Source organism: Sapajus apella, unplaced genomic scaffold, assembly GCF_009761245.1.
Source record: "Sapajus apella isolate SASKATOON/1434 unplaced genomic scaffold, GSC_monkey_1.0 scaffold24, whole genome shotgun sequence".
NCBI lineage: Eukaryota > Metazoa > Chordata > Mammalia > Primates > Cebidae > Sapajus > Sapajus apella.
Window position 1 is genome coordinate 16,570,057 of NW_022436964.1, and position 14,310 is coordinate 16,584,366.

A 14,310-nucleotide genomic window follows, 5' to 3' on the forward strand; every position below is an offset into this window, starting at 1 on the left:
GTGTCATTACTTGTACTGCCTCAGAATTCTCTGAATCACAAGCAGCTACTGAGGTCAAGCTTTGCAACCAGAGGAATTGAACAAGTTGGCAAATTCTTTATATCAAGGCAAAGTTATTTATCTGGCATCCGACTTTGAAAATCTAAAGTTTCCATTACCCTGACAGTGTGTCAGTTTTGTGTAGGTATATTGATTTAATAATTTAAGAGGTTTTATCAAGGTGGCAGGAGGTTAAACGTTTACTGCGTTTGCATTATTCAGAATGTTGCTTTGTTTTTTTTGGCCTTTATCATGCTGATAAAAGATTCTACTTAACAATTCTCCATACCCAACTATACATAGAAAATTATTTCTATAATCATGAAATATATAAACAGTTTGAATTTCAGTATGGCATTTTAAGTCTATCAAAAACAAAAACCCAAAATGTCTTAGCAGTTATCTGTCACATATCAAATTTTGTCATAAATTTCTGGAGAGATGGATATAAACATGCCTGTAATAAACATTGAAAGTAAATAACTTGGGGTGTTTTTTGCTACCTCAATAAGCATTTTGCAAGAAATATCATTTCCAACAGTTTCAGAATTTTTCTGAGTGAAAGTGTAATACTGTATTTGCGATCATTCTTTGATTCTTAAATTATATTCATAAATTCATAAATTGAGATTTTTAAACTCCAAAAAAGGAATTCTCTTCCAAACTTTTCAAATTAGGGCACTCTATCCACAATGGAGGGAAGGCCCAGTGAAGAGATATTGGTAGCTATTGGACAAGCCTGACATATTCCCTTAGAGTATAATTTCAGCAAAGAGTTAGAAAAAAAAAAAAAAAAGCAAACTTAAAAATTAACAAGTTCAGGCCGGTCATAGTGGCTGACACCTATAATCCCAGCACTTTGGGAGGCCAAGGCAGGTGGATCACTTGAGGTCAGGAGTTCATGACCAGGCTGGCCAACATGGTGAAATCCCATCTCTACTAAAAATACAAAATTAGCTGGGCATGGTGGTGCACACCTGCAATCCCAGTTACTCAGGAGGCTGAGACAGGGGAATCACTTGAACCTGGGAAATGGAGGTTGCAGTGAGCCAAGATGGGGCCACAGGACTCCAGCCTGGGAGACAGAGTGAGGCTCTGTCTCAAAAAAAAAAAAAAAAAAAGAACAAGTTCAGATATATTATGAGGTTGGATACAAAATTGATACAAATTTTTAAACACTGAATTGAAATTTCTAAGAAATTAGTGCTTTGGGCCCTATCTATATGCTTAGACTGGGACTGGGTCAGTGGGTGGAATTATTTCATCCTCTTCTGCCTTTACTGAAATCTCACTTGGGAAGTTGAGAAATATCATTTTACTTTATGTAACAATATACTTTGAAAGATCTTACTATATGCATTTTATAAATTAAACCTCATTTAAATGCATTTAAAGACCTTTGAAGTTAACAAAAACATTCATAGCAGGATGTCTTTTACACTTGATCTTAGCCAAAAGACCAAGAAGTGATGCAAGATGCCTTTTAATTGAGAAATTCTCCTTACCAATCCTATGTACATATCCTGATTTTCTTCAATATGTATTTTTTCAGTTTTAAGTTCCAGAGTACATGTCCAGAACGTGCAGGTTTGTTACAGAGGTAAATGTCTGCCATGGTGGTTTGCTGCACCTAAATATTGAAGACCCATCACCTAGGTCTTCAATATTTTTTAAAAGCTCATTTCCAATGTGTGTATAGTAGCAACTTAACAAGAAAAATAAGATCTCAGATGCTTTATTAAGCTCAATTTCCTCTATAAAACAGAAGAACTTAACAATATTGGGGTTGAATCCTAGTGAAGAGTTAGACATACCAAAATTTAACCTGACCGCATGTGCTTATTACGAACTGTATTTCCAAATTTTATCACCAAATCAAACTCAGAGTAATAGAAAAGAAATATTTAACACAAATAATTAAAACACAAATTTTATCTATTGTTCAGGATACTTTTTTGAAAAAGGTTTTTGTTAAAAAAAATTACAGATACAAACATAAAGAAAATTATACAATCAACCCCATATTCCCAGCTCTCAACCGTTAGCCACTCATAGCAATCTTTCGACTCACTTTTAATCCATATTTTGAATCCACAATAGTTATGATACCTACAAAGGAAAAAACATTTTAATCGCCTTTTTAAAAAAGAGTGTTTATTAATATTATGCAACCATACTTGAGAATGAAAATTAAAACTAATCTATTTCAGTTCACAAATGCTACCCAATGAAAGTACTGTTTTTTTCTCTTGCCAATGCTGCCATTTAATTAAATTCCAGTAAAAAGTCAATGCATTTCAAATATATACTGAGTAACTAGCACTATTTTAAGGCACTAAAGAAGATATAAAATAAATAAAATTTTAAAATTAAATAAATAAGAAAATAACATTTGGCACTTAAAAAGCTTACCATCCAAAATACAAGTCAAATTTCAAAACACAGTCAAATGTGACAAACACACAAGACAGGTTATCTCTAGTTTATTTTCACATAATCAAAATCAAGACTTCTCTTAACATTTAAATTATTGCCTAAAGAATGAGACATCTTAGGATATCTTATTCCTGACATCTCTCACCATATCCAACTCATAAAAATGTTTTTCATAACATATGCCTAAGTTTCCAAGCTACCAATTCATATAGTAATCTCTGAATAACTGATAACAACAGAATGAGTTTAATTATGCCTAAGGAATTCAACCAGTTATATGCCACATATATTAGAGCTCAATGATGGGACCCCGCTTAGTAATTCCAAAATTTCTTAATGATTCTTAAAATTCTTAATGATTCTTACTTTTGAAAAATAAAAAGACTGGTTTTTCAAAAGTTGAAAAAGGGAAAGAGGGATGGAGAAAACATAGCTGCTTAACTAAGGAAGTTTCTAACATATTTTAAATGAAGGCATATCATGTATATAAGTTTATAAAGTATACTGCCCAAAAGTGTTAAGGTAAAGTAAGGGGGGAGTGTTTAATTCTTATATTAAATGAAAAATGAGAGCAAAAATATGATCCTCATATTGCCTGGCAGATTAAAAGGCTCTAATATTATATTAAGTGCATAAATCAAACAACAGAGGAAACACAAAAATCTACATAGCATTTTTTTTTTTAAGGAAAACCTTAGTGGAAGCACTAAATTGGGAGTTGAGTGACATCCAGTTCCACCACTGTCTTGGGTTTTTCAACCTACATGAACAAAGACTTCATCATTAAACTAAAGTCTAAAAAGAACAATGCAAAGAATTAAAATTATAATACGAATGAATAAAAATAAGCTTAACCATAAAGATTTTACTTAAAAACAAAAGAGGCTGGGTGCAATGGCTCATAACTGTAATCCTAACAATTTGGAGGGCCAAGGCTGATGGATTGCTTGAGGTCAGGAGTTCGAGACCAGCCAGGCCAACACGGGGAAACCCTGTCTACGAGAAATACAAAAATTAGCTGGGAATGATGGTGTAAGCCTGTAGTCCCAGCTACTTGGGAGGCTGAGGCAGGAGAATTGCTTGAATCTGGGAGGCAGAAGTTGCACTAAGCTGAGATCACACCACTGCACTCCAGTCTGCGTGACAGAGCAAGACTGTGTCTCAAAAAAAAAAAAAAAAAAAGATAGAAAATTGTTTTTTAACTTACCATCAAGATAAATATCACTCCCTAATTCAGCATCAACCCAAAACATAGAAGCCACTGCACCTGAAAATATATAATATTCATCAAATAAAAATATTTCTTCACACTGAGAAACATGATTCTATCCATGCTTTAATTTGCCCTGATGAAATTAACAGGTAAACACATATATGTTCTTATGGGAATTATGGTGATAGAAACTTTTACTATTTATAGTAAAAGGGAATTACAGTGATAGAACCTTTTACTATTTATACCCATCCCATTTCTATCCCTCTTGTTATTTCCTTTAAAAAAGACCAACTCTTATCACATGCAAACAAAATATCATTCTTCTACCAATGCCATAATAATTTAATAATGGATATTATCAAACAATTTGAGCAGTATGGCTTTATGCACATCAGGCTTATTTTTATTTTCTCATCTTCTTAATATGATAATCATTCAGGTCATAAATAGTGAATTATCACTCTAAAGGAAAAGGAAAACAAAACATCAATAATTCCAAAATCACTTGTCAAAAAAAAATTTACTTGGAATATGTATAGAACTAGAAGTAAAATTATATACTCTATGGCATTACTAATTATTTCTTACACTATGTAGTACTGTATAAAACCTGGGTCTGAGGAAAAATTATGCCTAAATAATAAATTAAAACTTGTTTTTGACAGAAACTGGTTCAGTATCGAACCACATACCCTGATTAGTATGCCACAACACAAGAAAAAGAAAACTGACAGCAAGGAAAGTATTTGATTTTTCAAAGCATCACAGGCCCAGTTAGTGACAGGGCTGTCTAAAAGAATCAGCATAGGAGAAAAACAAGGATAACCAAACTCATTCCAATGTCTAAAGCTGTCCACCTATTCTGACAAGATGTGGTCCCCCAAGCATCAACTCTGTGTCAACAATGAAATACCTGTCAGCTGTTTACAGCGATTACTCATGCAAGATATAGCAAGGGCCACAAGATCTAATGGTTTCCTGATATCTATTGATTTTTTCCCAAAAACTTAATAGTTTTCCAATTTGACTGAAATAGGATTTGTGAGTAACAGGGGCTGAATCAATGTCCGTCCTTTTCAAGGAAATTACTTTACCATGACAATTATTTAGCTTAGAACCGGAGAGTGTCAGTCTCCAAAACAGGAAACAACTGAATTGCCAATAAGAATTTTGTTCACTTTCTTGGCTAAAACATGATTTTAATTAATGAGGGGGAAAATTAAATCTACTGTATCTCTACTCCAAACAATGTCATTTTAAAAAGCATTAATTTTTTCACTCAGTAAAATATCTAACATACATAAATGATTTTGTAATTTTTAAAAATTCATTGATTTTTATTCCAGTAAATAGCTTATAAATCCTACTGTTAATATTTGCCTCTTAAGTTGAAATGTTAAGAGTATATTAAAGCTTTATTCTAAAACTGATATTTATCTTTGATATAATACTTGCCAGACTATATGAGAAAGATCTATTTAAAATTTGGATATAGGTATTTAGGAGGAAGAGTAAAGATGAGTGAACAAAGTTAATCAGTGATTCTCAAACCAGGTTGTTTTTCTCCCTGGGCAATATTTGGCAATGTCTGAATATATTTTTGGTTGTTTCAACTAGGGGAATGCTACTGGTATCTAGTATGTAGAAGTCTACAATGCACAGGGCAATCCCCTCACAACAAATAATTATCCAACCCAAAATGTTATTTGTGCTGACACTGAGAAAACCTGAGCTAGATTACAGAATCTCCCTTCTTCAAAACCTAATAAAACAAAAAATGAAAATAAAAAATAAAACAAGCCAAAATTTTATTAACAGCAACCAAATATAAAAGGGCCTGTCATAAATTTTGAAGACTGACAGTCTAAATAAGAAACAAAGTTCTATGTGATTTATGGTCATTCCCAACTCTAACCCTACCTCCAATAAGAGGTTGTAGGGAAATAGTTTGCAAAATCCTAAACACTTATCACAAATACCTTCCAAAATGGCAAAAAGTAGCTGAGGGATGAATAAGCAATACAGGGAAAAGTCAACAAAAAAATTTCAAGAGTAAGTTTTAACCATCTCCATGCTTTGGGAAGGAGAAGGTCAGGTCATATTCTAGGGCACAGAACAAAGAGAAATGAGAGGTCTGAGGCTGAATAATGTCCCCACACAAGGCACAGGATTTTTATTCATAAGCAGTTGGGCAGACCCAAGGGGGAGATAGTTGGTACTTCAAGAGAGCAGAGCCCAAAAGCCAAATAGCCCATCTGGCTCTCTGAATCACCACTTTTCCCTTCTCTTTCGCTCCACTCCAACAATATACAGCTTTCAAGCTAGGGCTCAGGAGAAAAACAAATTTGGGTAGGAAGAGTAGAGTATTAAAAATATTTTCCATCAGTACCACATATAAGTTCTCTGAGACTCCCATATCAAGAGGAAACATGTATGTGCATGTATTGCAGCCTGACAAGAAACACACACACACACACACACACACACACACACACAGGGAATAAAAGGCAAGAAAGAACAAAAAGGTGAAGAAATGAACAGGGCACACAAGTGGCAAAGAACCCATTCTGGAAGGATACATAATCCAAAAAAAAAAAAAAGCTAAAGAACATTCTCAACAACTTCATCTTAATAAAGAACTTAAAAACAAAACAACCCTATACAAACGAGCTCAGGGCCGGGCGCGGTGGCTCACGCCTGTAATCCCAGCACTTTGGGAGGCCGAGGCGGGTGGATCACGAGGTCAAAAGATCGAGACCATCCTGGTCAACACGGTGAAACCCCGTCTCTACTAAAACTACAAAAAATTAGCTGGGCATGGTGGTGCGTGCCTGTAATCCCAGCTACTCAGGAGGCTGAGGCAGGAGAATTGCCTGAACCCAGGAGGCGGAGGTTGCGGTGAGCCGAGATCGCGCCATTGCATTCCAGCCTGGGTAACAAGAGTGAAACTCTGTCTCAAAAAAAAAAAAAAAAAAAAAAAAAAAAAAAAAAAAAAAGAGCTCAAAAGCAAGAAGAAGCAGAGTAAGATGAAAATGGAGTTTGTAGTGCCAAAGAAACTTAGAGCCTATAAACACAATGACTTAACCAATTAATTCATTTAAAACATCAAAAACAGAACAGACACTGGAGAAAACAGAATTATTGACAAAAAAAAAAAAAAAGGCTTCAGAGGATCACAGTAAATGTAGAGGTGAAAGACAAATCAAAGCAATTAGAATACAGATGGGGAAAAAAAAGAAAATTCAATATAAGGAAAACTGGTGTCATGAAGTAGAGAAAACGATAATTTGGCCCAACAAAAAGCATTAATGGAAACAAGAAAAATGTTCTTAGAAGAACTAAGGGCATAATATAATTCAGGAAAAAACAATTATAAATGGCACTTAGATATATCTTGTTTACATTACTGAATTTCAAAAATAATGACAAAAACCTTTCATGCATTTTAGTTTAAAAAAACAAGCCACCTTCAAAGAGGAAGGGGGAAAAATCAGACTTTTATACAGTAACACTAGATGTCCCAAAATAATAAAACATTGACCATAAAGTTCTAAGGAAAATGTTCCCAAACAATATTACCTCCTGGGAAGTTATTTTTCTGGAATGAAAGCAACAGGCAGACATTCTCAAGCATTGACTCAGAGACTATAGTACTCACAGATTCTTCCTGATAAAAATAAAAGGAGAAAACACTGGACAAGGAAATCCAGCCAATCAAAAAACACTAGGAGATTATGGAACAAAATTTACAAAGTTGAGGGGGGAAACGTGTGACTGATAAACTTTATACCTAGCCAAGTAATCCTTCAAGTAATATAAAAACAAAAGACAAATATTTTTGATCAATGAAGTGTGTAAGAGCCCAAAGAAAGCAGTACCTATAACTTGAAAAGATTTCCTGACAATGAAATTCAATCAGGAGATGGACTAAGTCAGGAATGGAGAAGCAACAGTACTGGTAATGAGCACCAAAACTATTAAAACATAGAACTAAAAGAATTATGACGGAATCATGACAACATAGAGAATATGATCAACATGAAACTGGGCCAATTAATACCCTAGAACGGCCTCTAAGTGTTCAAGTGAAAGGAACAGTCACCTGTTTCTCACTTTACATCAAGAGCTAGAAATGATTATACTTAGTGAGGAAGTTATGTTGAAAGCCAAGACAGGCCAAAAGCTAGGTCTCTTGAGCCAGTTAGCCAAGTTGTGAATGCAAAGGAAAAGTTCTTGAAGGCAATTAAAAGGGCTACTCCAGTAAACACACAAATGATAATAAAATAAAACAGCCTTATTGCTGATGTGGAGAGGATAGATCAAACAAGCCACAATGTTCCCTTAGGCCAAAGCCTAATTCAGAGCAACCCTATTCTCTTGAGTTCTATGAAGGCTATAAGAGAGGTGAGGAAGCTGGAGAAGAAATGTTGGAAGGCAGCAGAGGCTGGTTCACAAGATTAAGAAGCCATCTCCATCACATGAAAGTGCAAGGTAAAGCAGCAAGTGCTGATATAGAAGCTGCAACAAGTTACCTAGACGATGTAGCTAACATCATTCATGAAAGTAGCTACACTAAGCAACAGATTTTTTTTTTTTTTTTTTTTTTTGAGACGGAATCTTGCTCTTTCGCCAGGCTGCAATGCAGTGGCACGATCTCAGCTCACTGCAACCTCCATCTCCTGGATTCAAGCAATTCCCCTGCCTCAGCCGCCTGAGTAGTTGGGACTACAGGCACACACCACCACACCCGGCTAATTTTTTTGTATTTTAGTAGAGACAGGGTTTTACCATGGCCAGGATGGTCTCGATATCCTGACCTCATGATCTGCCCGCCTCAGCCTCCAAAAGTGCTGGAATTACAGGCGTGAGCCACTGTGCGGGGCCTAGCAATAGATTTTTAATGGAGATGAAATGGCCTCCTTTTGGTAGAAGATGCCATTTAGGACTTTCACAGCTAAAGAGAAGTCAATGTCTGGCTTCAAAGACAGGCTGACTATCTTGTTAGGGGCTAAAGGAGCTGGTGACTTCAAGTAGAAGCCAATAATCATTTACCATCCTGAAAATCCTAGGGCCCTTAAGAATTATGCTAAATCCCCTCTGCCTGTTTTCTATAAATAATAAAGCCTGGATGACAACACATCTGTTTACAGCATGGTTTACTGTTTACAGCATGGTTTATTTTAAGCCCATCATTGAGATCTACAGCTTAGAAAAAGATTCCTTTCAAAATATTATTGTTCATTGACAATGCACCGGATCATCCAAGAGCTGTGATAGAGATGTACAAGGAGATTGTTGTTTTCATGCCTGCTAACACAACATCCATTCTGCAGCCCATTGATCAAGGAGTAACTTTGACTTTCAAGTCTTATTTAAGAAATATATTTCATAAAGCTATAGCTGCCATAGACAGTGATTCCGCTGATGGATCTGGGCAAAGTAAACTGAAAACCTTCTGGACAGGATTCAGCATTCTAGATGCTATTAAAAACACTCATGATTATGGGAGATCAAAATATCAACATGAATAGGAGTTTGAAAGAAGATGATTCCAACCCTCACAGACGATTTTGAGGGATTCCAGACTTCAATGGAGGAAGTAACAATGTTTCTATAGTAGAGTTTAGATATAATTCTATTTGGAGGTAAAAATTTTCTTGATAATCATTAACTTCACACTGGGAAAAAGGCTCAGTGAAGATTTAACTGTGTCTTCTTTGTTACCTTAATGACAACATTTACAAATAAAATTATTGCAATTTTATTAGTAGAAAAACAAAATGCTAACAATTAACTTCAAGGGAAAAAGTGTTGCTGGTATTAGAGCCCAAAGACTTTACATATCTCTTAATGACCGTCTCAGAAAGCTGGGTTAGACAGTAAACAGAAATAAAATCTCTATGGAATATAACCAATGAAATATATACAGTCAGCCCTCCATATCTGTTGGTTCTACATCCATGGATTCAACCAACTGTGGATTAAAAATGGTAAAAAATAAGGGCCAGGCGAGGTGACTCACACCTGTAATCCCAGCACTTTGGGAGGCTGACGGGGGCAGATCACGAGATCAGGAGTTCAAGACCTGCCTGGCCAACATGGTGAAACCCCATTTCTACTAAAAATAGAAAAATTAGCTGGGCATGTTGGCGGGCAGCTGTAATTCCAGGTACTTAGGAGGCTGAGGCAAGAGAATCACTTGAACATGGGAGCCACAGGTTGCAGTGAGCTGAGATAGCACCACTGTACTCCAGCCTTAGTTACAGAGTGAGATTCCATCTCAAAAAAAAAAAGAAAGAAAGAAAAAATATGGATGGCTGTGTCTGTACTGAAAATGTACGGACTTTTTTTCTTGTCATGATTCCTTTATCAATGCAGTATAATAACTACTTACACAGCACTTATATTGTATTAGGTATTATAAGTAATCCACAGCTAATTTAAAGTATATGGGACCATGTGCATAGGTTATAGGCAAATGATACACCATTTTATATAAGGGACTTGAACATTCATAGATTTTGGTATCCTCAGAGGTCCTGGACCTAATACCCCATGGATGCCAAGGAACAACTGTATTTAGAGGTAGAACATCTCTGCTTTTTCTACATGTCCATACTTTTAACAACTACTCTTCTTATAAATAATCCTAAGTCAAGCAATAAAACTTCAAATTCTATTAACAGCTTAAAAATACCAAGAAATACTCTGAACATCATTCATCTGCCAAAGAAAATGATAACTGAGTACTTTTCCTCTTTTAAACCAAAAAAAGTTTTAATTCTAAGCAAAGCTTTAATACTCATTTTAGACCTTCCTCTAATACATCTATTTACTATATATCACAGAACTATATTCTAGTTATTAATAATCTCACTTCTTACCAGGATCTGCTAATCCAGTGGTCTCTAACAGTATGTAATCAAACTTCCCCTTCTTCTGCATCAAATTCTCAATAGCTTTCAGGCCATTGTCCCTGGAGAATACCGAAACATAATTTACAGTTGATTACCTAAATATTTTGAAGTGAGTATTACAAACATTTTAAAATATATTCAACAACCAGAGACAAAAGTGTCCCTAGGAATGTGAAAATTTAACTCACTTCTATGCTTCTAACAAAATGTCCGTCCCATATTTACCAGTGAGAAAACAATAGATGCATATACTCTAATAGGTAAAAGGAAATCATATACATAGGAATAGTTTAATTTTATTAAAATTAAAAGCAGAGGGAACTTTATCTGACCAAAGTCAGTATCTTATTTTTATAGCTTTATGCAATTAAAAAAAAAAATCAACATCCAAAATAATGATAAAATTTATTAACTATAGTAGTTTAATATAATAGCTAAAGGGACACTGATATTAAACATCATTTAATTCTTTTTTGCATTAGGATACAAGGTTTTAATTTCCCTTTTTTTAATCAAAAGTGAAGGAAAATACTTAATAGATTACATATTGCTTGTTCAAGAAAGTCTGTTATAATTTTATCCTTGCCAATACATTTGACACAAAGTCAAACACCTAAGGGGGTAAATGATGCTGAAGAGATTTAATTCACTAGAATATACAAAATTAACAATACAAGTAGCCATTTTTATAATTCATCCAACAAACATTTGAATACTACCACGTGTTGGGTACTCTTCTAAGGTCTATGGTAGGCTAGTGAACAAAATAGACATTGTCCTTGGAAACTTAACTAGTGGAACATAATGTAAGGTTTTTCTCTTTTTCAATAGTCATTTATTTTGTTGTTGTTGTTGTTTTGTTGTTGTTGTTTTTTTTGAGACAGAGTTTCGCTCTTGTTACCCAGGCTGGAGTGTAATGGCGCGATCTCGGCTCACCGTACCCTCTGCCTCCCGGGTTCAGGCAATTCTCCTGCCCCAGCCTCCTGAGTCGCTGGGATTACAGGCACGCACCACCATGCCCAGCTAATTTTTTGTATTTTTAGTAGAGACGGGGTTTCACCGTGTTGACCAGGATGGTCTCGATCTCTTGACCTCGTCATCCACCCGCCTCAGCCTCCCACAGTGCTGGGATTACAGGCTTGAGCCACCGCGCCCAGCCCTTATTTTTGTTTCTATAAGGTTGAATACTTGGAAATATGACCAATGACATATTAAATTCAGAATAATCATTTTTTACATGAGACTTTCATGTACTAGAGATTATTAATTAAATAAGCCCTGACATCAAAAGCATTAAAAACTCAAAGGGCCAAAGCATTACAGCAGATAGAAAAGATAGTAAGAAACACTTTAAGAAAATGCTTCCTAATAAGTTTATTTTCTATTTGTTTGAAAATACAATGAAGTAAACTGTAAATTCAGTTAAAGTACTCAAGAAAATTAAAACTGGAAATATAATCAATAAACATTTCTAGTAAACCAAGTACATAGTAAACACATTTCTCACTTCACTGAACAGCACAGGCAACCGTTTCTAAGTTCCAGCCACTCTTCATAGAGCTCTCCACCTTGGCTGACAGCTAAGGATTTCTCCAGCGCACTTCCTAGAATAATTAACAAACAGCACTCTTTACCTTACGTCCATTAGCCAACAAAAAACAAAGATGAGGGTAACTCAATAATGGAGATCTTAAAGCAGAAACTGCATTTTATAACATTCTTTCATTTTATTCATGCAGCCTCAATATGTAAATTACAGTACACTACGTTATTTTAGCTTTAAGATAACTTAAGCCCCTAAAAAGACACACCCTACACTGATAAACATACCTACTTCCTCCTTAGGCCTCTTTCTTGGCCACCCCCATTTCTTAATAAAGTGGCTATCTTGAAGGCATTTTTTTCTTCTCCAGGGTAAGCTTTCTAGATACAACTGGTATGTTTTATATATTGGATTTTGTATGCCCTTCAACATCTTAAGAGATTGCCTTATCTATCTGTTTCTCTTCATTCTTCTTCTAAATTGTTTCTGTTAGACAAACTGCTGAATATTCCCACTGAGTAAAAACCCTAGTTCATTTGGAGAAAGGTTTTTGGCCAGGGTATCATGTGCTCATTTAAAAATTAAACTTTTAGTCAAGTTAACATAGTTTTCTACCAATACGTACTTAAGAAAGAATAAACTACATTTGAAATGCTTGTAATCTATAATAATTATTTTAAATGTTTTACTTTTCCTCTAATAAAGAAATATACCAAATGGTGAAGAATTCCAAAAGTCCAGTAAGCAAATGAGCCAACCATATAATTGAGTGTCTTTTACACATATATTTTTGATCATATTTCAGGTAGTTATTAATAAAGAGCTTCTAAAGGGGTTGCTACAGCATTCAGACTGTATACAGAATGTTAATGAAACATGAAGGCAAGTATTGAGAATGCTGTGAAAGTAAAATTGTGAAAATGATCCAGGAAAAAAAAAAGAAAATAGTAAGAATAAATGTAATTGGTGTGCAACAGGCTATTTAATAATATGCTGGGGAAAAAAAGGACTGTTATTAGAAATCTCAGGATTTTTGCCTAAAAAGCACTTTTCTCTTTAGTTTATTAAAACCAGAAAGCCAATGTAACAGTCTTTCCATCCTGTTCATAAAACCTAACTCTTTTACTTTTTACAACTGAAAACAATAGTATATTTTAAAAGAAATAGTTTAATAGATACTGGTTTTTGGCTAGAAGGGAGCTTTGATTACAATTCATACTTATGAAGAAAAATTCCTATAAAGGTAATCAAAGTATTGTGTCTAGCACTATTTTTTTTTAACCACAGCTTAATAGTTGAGTTGAGAAGTCAAGCACACTTATTTTCACAAATAATTTAAGCTACATGAGGATAAAGACCATATGTTTAACGTATTTTTAAAATCTTTGGTTTTAACTGCATTGCAAATAATAAATGTTAAACAAAGTAAACATAACTGAAGCATTTTCAAATATTTTTCATGAGTTGCAATAAATAATAGAGTTCATACAAAAGTATCTTTCTGGTTTCTAAAAGCTTTTTCATATGTCTAGATTTTGGCTTCTCAAGTCATTTATTTCACGTAAAAATATAGTTTAATTCTGTTAATATGAATTCCAAAGTGATACAAAATAAAATTTTATGAAAACTAATTTCAGTATCTCAACCCATATAAATCTTAACAGAAATTAATTTTTCCAAACCTATCCACATCAATATATTGCATTTTCATTTTTAAATATGGAATATCAATTCACCAGAGGAATAAACAGTCACATAAAATCTTGCCACATGACATTTATTGAACTTTACTTACCTTCCCCAAATTCATTTAAAATGACTGCTACTCTTTTACTATGTTGCTCTGTCAAAATATAGTTCAGAAGTGTTGTCTTCCCAGCACCTATAAAACATATTTGTTGTAAATAAAAAAATTCAAAATAATTTTAAAGACACAAAAAGATATAAAGAATCCTAATGTTTTTGAGAATTTGCATGCTATTTTTCATATATTCAACTACAGTACAGAACATCCTAGAGGATGAGATTAACGCACCCTTTGCAATCTATTGCAAAATGCTATATGTAGACATAAAATTTTATAAATGTTTACAAATACTCCTACAAGTCGAAACAGTTTCTTCAACCTAACCTTTCCTAAAATTTACACATAATGACCC

The 14,310-nt window shown here is 34.4% G+C and overlaps 1 protein-coding gene across 3 annotated transcripts in view; it reads right to left on the reverse strand.

The window, feature by feature from the left end:
- Window positions 1-14,310, reverse strand: part of LOC116559837 (COBW domain-containing protein 3) — a 46,231-nt gene that overhangs the window by 28,978 nt on the left and 2,943 nt on the right. For 2 of the 3 annotated variants that reach the window (XM_032290970.1, XM_032290971.1), the window contains exons 2-6: window positions 13,947-14,033; window positions 12,116-12,212; window positions 10,576-10,667; window positions 3,683-3,742; window positions 2,111-2,148 (exon numbers count right to left, since the gene is read on the reverse strand). In XM_032290970.1, coding sequence (XP_032146861.1) covers window positions 2,111-2,148; window positions 3,683-3,742; window positions 10,576-10,667; window positions 12,116-12,212; window positions 13,947-14,033 — 374 coding nt within the window. Of the gene's footprint in view, window positions 1-2,110; window positions 2,149-3,682; window positions 3,743-10,575; window positions 10,668-12,115; window positions 12,213-13,946; window positions 14,034-14,310 lie in introns of those variants that run through there. The other variant, XM_032290973.1, reaches the window with a different exon arrangement.